The sequence below is a fragment of the Theobroma umbraticum genome, unplaced genomic scaffold, assembly GCF_002168275.2.
Source record: "Theobroma umbraticum cultivar Fairchild unplaced genomic scaffold, ASM216827v3 scaffold_67.0, whole genome shotgun sequence".
Lineage (NCBI taxonomy): Eukaryota > Viridiplantae > Streptophyta > Magnoliopsida > Malvales > Malvaceae > Theobroma > Theobroma umbraticum.
Genome location: NW_018397262.1, coordinates 4,432,925 through 4,442,527, shown reverse-complemented (window position 1 = coordinate 4,442,527; position 9,603 = coordinate 4,432,925). Strand labels below are relative to the sequence as shown.

At 34.5% G+C, this 9,603-nt stretch overlaps 1 protein-coding gene and 1 pseudogene across 1 annotated transcript; both read left to right on the top strand.

The window, feature by feature from the left end:
• LOC110419108 (cytosolic sulfotransferase 5 pseudogene) overlaps window positions 1–68 on the top strand; it is a 1,069-nt pseudogene extending 1,001 nt beyond the window's left edge.
• A 2,039-nt stretch (window positions 69–2,107) lies between these two features.
• Window positions 2,108–9,597, top strand: LOC110420060 (zinc finger (C3HC4-type RING finger) family protein / BRCT domain-containing protein). The gene is made up of 7 exons (XM_021433222.2): window positions 2,108–2,376; window positions 2,464–2,597; window positions 3,421–3,607; window positions 4,626–4,772; window positions 5,943–6,614; window positions 7,351–7,530; window positions 8,407–9,597. Exons 1-7 carry the CDS (start codon window positions 2,254–2,256, stop codon window positions 8,581–8,583), a joined length of 1,620 nt encoding a protein of 539 aa, XP_021288897.1. The 5' UTR covers window positions 2,108–2,253; the 3' UTR covers window positions 8,584–9,597.
• The last annotated feature ends 6 nt before the right edge of the window (window positions 9,598–9,603 follow it).

The window sequence follows — 9,603 nt, the reverse complement described above, 5'->3', positions numbered from 1 at the left end:
ACCAAGTCACACGCATGAAGTTTGAGGGTTCTGGTCTGGATTTTGAACATTGAGATTATGGTTGAACCTATTTGGTAAATTTGGAGTTCTGTTTAGTTTGTCAAACTCTAAGATGTCAATTTCTATATGCACTGGTCCAAATAATGTAGTAACCTCGTTCTAGAAGTTTAACTGCAGGTAGTTAAACTTCCCAATGTTACAATCCTTGTTTGAGAGCTAATTTTCCCCTTGATGAATAAGCATTTCTCTTCCCAATAACCTTGGTCAAGGGGAAAATAAAACTTGATATATTGTAATAACTATAGGAATAATTGTAATTTATTATTTGTTGCAACTTATCATTCAATAACTTTATATAAATCCAAAAGTAAGTAATTCAATCATCTTAACTCACTTCCGAGTCAATATATACCTTGATTCCAATTGTATTAATTCAGATTCAAGTATCATTGATCATACTTTTCGAATCTAAATGATTTTATCTTTAAAATTTTAAACTCTTATTATTACGAATAATTGACTTGAACTTGTATATAGGTCTAATAAGTTATATTCATATTCCAAATAAGGTGGAATATTAGAACATCAATGATTGTAATTGACTGATGACAGAAGCATAAGAAAACCACACAAACTGCTTAATCTAACTTTTAATGTTGTTGGTACCAAGACAGCTACATACTCTTTCAAATAAATTAAGCCTAAATTTGCCACCATTGGACATGTTGGTGTGGAAGGCTTTACTTTGAGGGGACTGGATTGCTGGTATGTGATTTTAGGCAGACAGATTATAACATTTTCAATCCAAATGGGAATAAAGTCTCAGGATCAATAAAATATTGCCCATACTTAAAAATGTATAGCTTGAATTGTATGCTATTTTCTTGATTCTGTGTCCCATTTGCCATCACCTTGAGAGATAAAAAGTATGCCAATTTAATCAAATGGTTTGGGATTGATTTAAAGTAGGGGCAATGAAAGCTATTATTAGACTTAAATACCATCACTTTGAGAGATAAAAAGGATGTGAATTCAATTCAATGGGTTGGGACAGTGGGGCAGTGGAACCTATTAGACTTAAATACCATCACTTGGAGAGATAAAAAGTATGCCCAATTCAATCAAATGGGTTATAAGAGGGATTTTGAGTAGGGCAATGGAAGCCATTAGACCTTAGTACCATCACTTTGAGAGATAAAAAACTATGCCTAGAGATGGATTTAGGTTAAGGGTAATGGAAGAAATAGTAATTAATACTATTATTAAAATCAATTGTTGAGTTTGATATTGTGAGTCAAGTGATATCGATTTAGATGATCAAATTTAATTAAATTACATAAAAATTTTATAAAATAATTAAACACCATATAAAATTTTTTAAAATTATTTTTTATTAATTGTGCTTTTTTCTTTTATTTGACATACACATAAAATGAAAAAACCTACCTTTGTTTCCTCCACAAAAACTGTTCTGTCACCTTCTTCTCTCTTATTCACACACAGTGGATGAGCACAAATTCTAGGAATTATATATAAGAATGTTACACAATTTTAATTCTAAAAAATGTTATTATAAAATTGTTGCTAATAAAATATACTAATTTTTATTAGATTTAACATATATATATATATATATATATATGAGAGTGACTTTTAATTTTGAGATAAGTTCTAATTGAAGATCGATCCATAGTAGGTTGTTAAATAGAAAATATATCTCTTTTTTAAATTTTCGAAATTGAACTTATAATTTCAAGATGAGTTACATAACTTATCATTAATTAATGAAAAATTAAATTAAAAATCAAAATTACTTATATTGCTATGGTGCCCTTGTAAAGCTTATGACAATAAGTTTGAATATTTAATTTATTACATAATTTGTCAAATTGTTAAATTTAAACTAGCTCATGGCCATGGGCTATTCCGGGCAAGACCCATATCATGTCGGGCCTGACTGTGTTCTCTCGCCCACATCGTCTGGGCTCATGGGCCTGGCTTTCTCTTCCCCTCTCCCCTCCATTTCCGGCTCTCAGAAAATTCAAAAAACACTTTCTTTCCCGGCAAACATCATTTCCGTGGAAAGAAAAAGAAATATTCATCTAAACAATAGTTTTCCTCTCTTTTTCTCTCGATCTTTAATTTTCTCTCACTTGGGTTTCCTCCGAATCTCCCCAAATTTACCTTCACATTCTCCAAGTTTCCCCATTAAAACCAAAAAAGAAAAGGAAAAAGAAAAGACAATACAAAAGCATGGAATCAGTGGTGGCGACGGTGAGTGGGTACCGCGGCTCAGAGCGGTTCAATCTAATCAAGCTCATCTCTCATGCAGGCGCCAATTATGTTGGCTCTTTGTCTCAATCAACCACCCATTTGGTTCGTTTCCTTATTCTTGTTTTTTTTTTCCTCTGGCTTTTAATTTGATGGGAAAAAGTAAAAAAATTGAAAAATTTTAATTATTAGGTATGTTGGAGATTCGAAGGAAGAAAATATGAACTTGCTAAGAAGTTAAAGACGATAATCCTAAATCATCGGTGGTTTGAAGATTGTATAAAGGAAGGGAAGCGTTTGCCTGAGGCTCCTTATATGTTGCAAAGGTATTTACTTATTTGGTTTCTAATTTTTGAGAACATTTTTCTCTTGGTAGATCTATAAAAGTAGATTATTTTAGTTCAGTGGTGTGGAATTATTGTGGTTTGTTTGGGTTATTGTGCTGGAGGGATTGACATTAAGGCTGTGTTTGGTAGGAAGGAAGGAAAATGGTGGAAGGAAAAAAAATGGATTAAAACGGGAAAAGGGAAGGAAAGGAAGGAAATTTGTTTTTTACTTCCTATGGCTGTAGAAGATATGATTGAGGATAAAATCGTACATAAAATGATTGATTTTAACTGAATGAGCATTTTCATTCCTTGATTACGGATGAATTGAATTTTGAGGGTATGAAAATGCCCATTTTCCCCATACTTTTTCCTATTTACTTCCTAGGAAATGAGGGAAAATAGCTTCTTTTTTTTAATTTTTTTACGTTTTCTTTCCACTTCTTTCCTTTATCCCTTTTTCCTCCTTTCAAATATAGTAACTATTTGTTTATTTGACCCACGAAATGCCTGCATTTACTTTCAAATTGGAAAATGTTAACGAGTGGCTATGTTAACCAGTTAAGGTGCTTTCCATTTATAGAAATATTTTTGTATGTAATGTATTGTTTGTACTAGAATTTGGTGAGAGCAATGCATTGAATGAAAGCATAATGTCAAGTTTGCTCCTTAAATCAGTTCCCCTAAGCAGTCCTTAATAGAAGTTCTCAAATTGTCTATGATTGTGCTAGTTGGTCACTGCTTGATAATATTTGAAGTGTCAGAAATGGTTGAAATGAGATGGTGTTGGAGTCATACTTGTAGGTTTTGATTTTCTTTGCAGTGGAGAAGAAATGGGACCTTTGTTGCTGGAGATCCATGATCTTGCAAAGGAGGATGCCTTGACTAAAAGATGCAAAGTGTTTTCAGACAAATCCAATGTTCATGATGATGCTAGAGATGAAACAATTGATATTGGCTATGGAGGTTCTGGCTTATCTGGTTGGTCGAAATCTGCATTGTTGGATGAGGTAATTACATAAAATTCTCTTCCTCATTGCCTTCTCTCCCTCCCTCACTCTTTTCCTGCTTTCTTTCTCTTTAGTACACACCCCATACAAACTCTTTGTCCAGATATATAATTCTTATTTCAGATAGACAACTAAAAAGAACTTTGATTGTGATCTAGCATTTTTGGATGATTGTTTCATTTTCATGAATGCATGATGAGCTCTTCATTAGTGGCTTGTAAACTAATATGAGACCAATTTGTAGCAAAGGCAGAATCATTGTACGAATAAGACCAGATGATTTTACTTATTGTAATAAACTAGTACGTCAATCAATGTAATTTTTAATATAGTGCTTGTAAGATTGTTGTGGGCCCGTGGTTTAAATGTTTTATATTTAATGAACTTCATTAATCCAAGATATGAATTTTAAGCAACAACAATAGTAATGTGGTAAGGTACCCTCTACATTTCACTGTAAAGTATGTCAGTTGAGTTGATGCCACTGCATGGTTCAATTAGTAACTCTGTTCTGGCCGAAAGAGAGTAATTCTGTAAATGTTTTTTTTTTTTAATTTGAATTGTGGGTTTGTTGCACAAGCCCTTTCAGGATTAAATTGACTAAGGGCTTTTGAGTTGTCCTTGTCAGAACTATAAATTTACGTGTTTGTCTAGTTGATGGACTAAAGAAGATTTTGCTTCTTGAAAGCTTTGTTTTGATGGTTTTTTTACATGAATTTATGAGTGTGTGCATGCATGTGAGAGTAGATGGAATCAAAAGGGGGAATGTTTTGTTAGTTGAGTTCGGAATTTTTGAGTTGTAAGTATCTGTATGGAGTATTAACTTTAGGTATAAATAATATATAGCACCTTGACAGCCTTGCTTAAAAGAGGCTGTATAGTGTTAGCACTTACTATGGATATTTGTTTGTTTTGTTTTAAAGCTCGGCTTTAAAGCATTGGTTTAAGCATTTTTCTGCAGCCTTTTAGTACTGATTCTCGATCTTTATATGTTTTTCTGACACTTTTAATTTTGCAGAATCTATTTTCAGGGCTTGAGAAAATCAAGGGTTGTTCCTCTAAACTGAAATCTAAACCATTTAGAAAATCTTTGAAGGAGGAAAATTGTTTTAGTAGTAGAAACTACTTTCAGGAGACTAGTTCATATGGATTAGATAGGAAAAAGGTAATGAGTGATATTATCTGTTTTTTTTTCTTTATTCAAATTCTTCAAGATATTTTCTAAACTTGACTTTTTTGTTACAGGGTTATTTATAGTCTTAGTTGTTATTTTAACTTTTTTCACGGCCATTATTGGAAAATGCAGTATTCATTAATTATCATTGTAACTTGTTCACATAAAGCATTTTCTCTCACTCATTAATCTTTGACCTTATGCAAGTTCCAAATGTAGCAGGGTAAAAGAAGTCATTTTTACTGCAACATTTCCAACACACTGAGTAGTGTCTCTTAGACTAGCTTCTCTGCACTTGCTTTCAACACTGTACCCATGATTATGTGAACACAGTTAATAGATAGAAGTATGTACATCAATTTGTTGAAGATAAATTAAAGGAATAAAAGGGACTCTAGGATTTCTCAATTAACAAATGAGTAAATTTGTTTGGATCCGTGGTTGGCCATTCTTTGTTGGATGACCATTAAACACTAATATCATTTGGACATACTCATCATCCAACAGACAATTTGGACAAGGGGAGGTAGTGCCTAATGAGAGATATTGAAATTTTGTTGTGCAAGAGTAATACCTGAGCATAAGTTACTGCACAAATTGTCCTGTTAAAAGTGATTTTGAAAAATGGACCATATGATATGTAGATCTGTGGCTCTTGTGCTCACATATATGCAGCTGATTTGTTAATAGGACTGGATAAGATTATATAAGAATATTGCAAAATTCAAAATCTTCTTGATTATGACTCTATTAACATCTTCTCGTTCTAAATTGCTCACTATATATCTTCGGCATGCAAAGTCACCTAAAGATAAAATCACAGGATTTCCTACTGCTATAATTCTTCAGTTCTTGAATCCTATACTAACTTTAGTTCTGATTATTCCTCTGTTGATATGGGTCTTGGTAGGTGATAAAACTAAGCCATGTCTTATTCAGATATATTGATAGGTTGTTATTTGTTATAGGTTTCTTTTCTAGTTTAAGCATTGGTTGCTTTAATCTTTTCTAGAGACAACCAGTAAGATTCTCTAGGCTTTAGCTTAAATTTTATACAAAAGCAGAGCTTGAACTTTTGTATGTGATTGTATGACTTTTAAGGAATAATTTCTCTTCTCTGATTTTATCGTCTTTGCTTCTTATTTTTCTCTGGTTGAAAAGCATGGACAGTCAAGTTCTGATGCTTCTATACCTCCTATGAGGAACAAAAGGAAGATCTCAAAGAACAAAGAGCTGAATGCTCATTGTTCCACTCACTTGATGAGGGAAGAAAGAAACATTCCTAACAGTAGCAGAGACACTTGTTTGGCTGAATCTTGTCAGAGAAACAGACGGAGGCTTGTGAAGAATGTTAATAGAGAAATTGTTGTGTCTGGCCTTTCAGATTCTGAGCAAGAGTGCTATCCACCCAGGGTCCATGAGCAATACAGTGGAGTTATATATCCATCTGACCATTCACTTGATCAAAGGACTGTTAGTTTATTTGAAATTGGAGCACCATCTAGTTATGACTTCAGTAAGCATAGGGGAGTAGATGAAGAAATTGAAGAAGTTGAGGAGATCAAATTATGGAACCATCAACTTCCTTCCACAAGTTCAACTTTGCCTGTAAAGGATGCACCATCTGTCTCTGAAAGACCTTCACCGGATGGGTGCTTTGATGTTGAGAAAGAAAGCCAAGATGTTGGTCAAATAGAGCTTGCTTCCAGATTACCCAATTCAACGGAATTATCATGTGTTATATGTTGGACTGAGTTTAGTGCAACCAGAGGGGTTTTGCCTTGTGGACATCGATTTTGCTATTCATGTATCCAGGACTGGGCTGACCATATGGTACACATTCTTTTCATCTCCTTTATTTGCTCCTTTCAATTTCATATACATTATAGCTGGCATTCCTTCAATTATCATTAATATCCTTCATGAGCATCTGGCTTTGATATGATTATACTTTGTCTAATAATTTGTTTATTATATATACTATATGAGTTTAATATCTTCTTGATTGGCTTATATTCTATCTTGTGTTGTAAACCATCATCTTTGCTGTATGCAATCCATTCTGTTCATGTTTGTGACCATTCCCTTAATTGGGTATTATGGTCCTAATTTTGTCACTATGTCCAAGCATTCGCCATTTATACTGATGTTTGTTCATTTTTTATTTTGAAAAAATGGTGGTCCAGGTCACATTGGCCTGCTAATTCAAAACTGATTCTAATAATTAGACATTTGAGTTTGCTACTCCCTAAATATCTTGCTTGTTTCCAAATTAGGAAGCAAATACTGCAAATTTTTGCATTGTCTTGATCTTTTGAGACAATTATTTGGAAATAACATTCCAATGGAATCTAGTGTTTGATTTATCAATCTCTTGGTCCTTACTTCTTTTTTCCCCTGTTTCTACCAACTATTTGTGGAGAATAAGAGAAGTGGAAAACAAGCCTACCCTTTTCTTTTTACGGTTTGGAACCACACACAGCTTGCTGTTTTTCAAATGTCATTAGCTTGAATCTTATATCATGATTATTTGTTCCACATGATCATTTTTTTCCTATGATGCATGTAGATTTCAAGGAGAAAGACTTCAACCTGTCCTTTGTGCAAGGCAAGTTTCATGAGCATCACTAAGGTGGAGGATGCGGCCATCTGTGATCAAAAAATTTTCTCCCAAACCATTCCATGTGCCACATCAGCAATGGATGTTTCTATTCTTCCTGATCAAGAAAGACCTAGTTTTGGTGTTCAGGTAGCTCTAATACTAGAAAATCTCATTTAGGCTTTAACTCTTGGTCATTGCTTCTGCATTTTTTGTGGAAGTAAATGATGAAGCTATTCTTTGAAATGATGGCTCTGTGTGATATCCTTTTGGAATTAGTGAAATAGGCCACTTGAGTGGCTGTGGTGCTTAAAAGTTTGAGTAGAATGCCCCTTTTCTATGGTTTGATGGGTAGAAATCCTAGATTTTCAAACTTAATGCTCTCTTCTTGTATCCGGGAAAAAAAAAAAAACAGAAATCAGGGATTTGCAGGTATCATGTTTCTGTTCTTAACATTTATGCTGTTAATGTGCATAAAAGAAGTCTAATAAAAAACTGTATGATATGTATTTGACGAGAATTTGGTGGGAAAAAGGACAACCAGATGGGGTAGAGGTCTGGAAAGGACATAAGGGGCAAAGACCATGATGACATGCGAATGTGCACATGCACATGCTGGCATACGCATATAGGTACCATTATGTGAATGCCTCTCTTCAAGAGCTGATGCTGTTTCTTTTTGTGAGATTTATGGTGCAGCGAATTTTTTTAAGAGATGTCAAAAATGTCAAATTGTTGTCAAAGCTATCCAAACAAGGCTTCTACTTGTGAAGCACGTTTTTCCTCTGTATACTGGAAACTGTCTGCGTTTCCAATGGATGTGAAAAGTAAGATCATTATGTTGCAAATAATAAGCCAAGCAGAGTTAGTATTTGCAGTCCTTAACTCCCAGCCACCATTGCTACTTTACATATCATCCATTGGTATTAGTAGCTTAGTCTTGCTGGCATTACTTTCCATTCTTATGGCACTTATAATTGATTTTCCTTAACTGATTGTGGCTTTTTTTTTTTTGGCTTTTAATAGTCTTCATCAGCTTTTGTTTGCGTAAAGTGCCGTTGTCGAGAACCTGAGGATCTTCTTGTCAGCTGTCATCTTTGCCTGATAAGAAACATCCATACATACTGTCTTGATCCTCCTTTATTACCATGGACCTGCATTCACTGCAAGGATCTGGAGAGGCTCCCCTCTTATTCCTTCTAATATAGATATCTTGATACTGATAATTCATCTAGAAGATGATCATCTACTACTGCAGCATTCTTTTAACCTTGAGTTGTCTATAACATGATGCTGTATTTTCTGTAAAAAAGTATCCTTTGTGATAGTGGTTATGCTAGCTGTTTTTTGAACCAAAGGTTCTTGATGCATGTCTGGCAGATTTGTCCTGTTTATTCTTACTTGATGGCATATGAACTGCAACAATCTCCAAATTCTCTGTTAGTACTACATCAACATGATGTGTGATAATAAGTTTCGGAATAAGATGCAAGGAGTTATATCACCCTCTTTTTGATGAATGGGTAACATCTTCTATTTTTATTCTTTTTGCCCTGTTGTTGGTGAATTAATTGTGTTGATGATGCTAGATGCATGGCCTGTCTTGCCTGCGTGATGTTTTGTGTTTGTGATATACTGGTTGTGATACACGTGAGATATTTTTGGTTATCATTTGCTGGCTGTGGTTCCTGTTGTATTGAACCCTCTTGAACAGTTGGGAATTTTTGCTGGATTAGTATGAGAATTCTGAATTGGAATGTTAGGTTGCCTTAAGAGTGCAGTAAAAGTAAGAACTCTTAGAAGAATTGTCAGCTGCACCAAGTCAGATATGGTTTTGATCCAAGAGACCAGAATGGAATCCTTGGATGACGGATGGTTAAGGAGATTCTAGGGGGATAATAACTTTGGTTGGGTATTTGGACCGTCTATAGGAAGATCCAGGGGACTTTTGAAGGCTATAAATGAAATGGGTTGGTGGACAATGCGTTGGATGACCACAGGGCAGCAGATAGCAAAGAAGACCAGAAGTGGTATTTCATGGATACTCCCGAGTGACAATGAATTAAAATATCACGTTGATGGCTCTGCGGGAGGCAAACCCGGTGGGTTGTGGTGGCGTATTTAGGGACGGTAATGGCTGTGGGCTATGTGAAAGATTGTATTTTTTCTTTGGTTTACTGGAACTGTTAGAATCTATGAACGGATTGTAGTTTTTTATTTTTT

Excerpts from the sequence above, each read along its gene's own strand:
- LOC110420060 (XM_021433222.2), top strand. The coding sequence starts at position 2,254 with ATGGAATCAGTGGTGGCGACGGTGAGTGGGTACCGCGGCTCAGAGCGG. Across the intron at positions 2,377-2,463 it reads CTCAATCAACCACCCATTTG|GTATGTTGGAGATTCGAAGG; the intron begins GTTCGTTTCCTT and ends TTTAATTATTAG. Across the intron at positions 3,608-4,625 it reads AATCTGCATTGTTGGATGAG|AATCTATTTTCAGGGCTTGA; the intron begins GTAATTACATAA and ends TTAATTTTGCAG.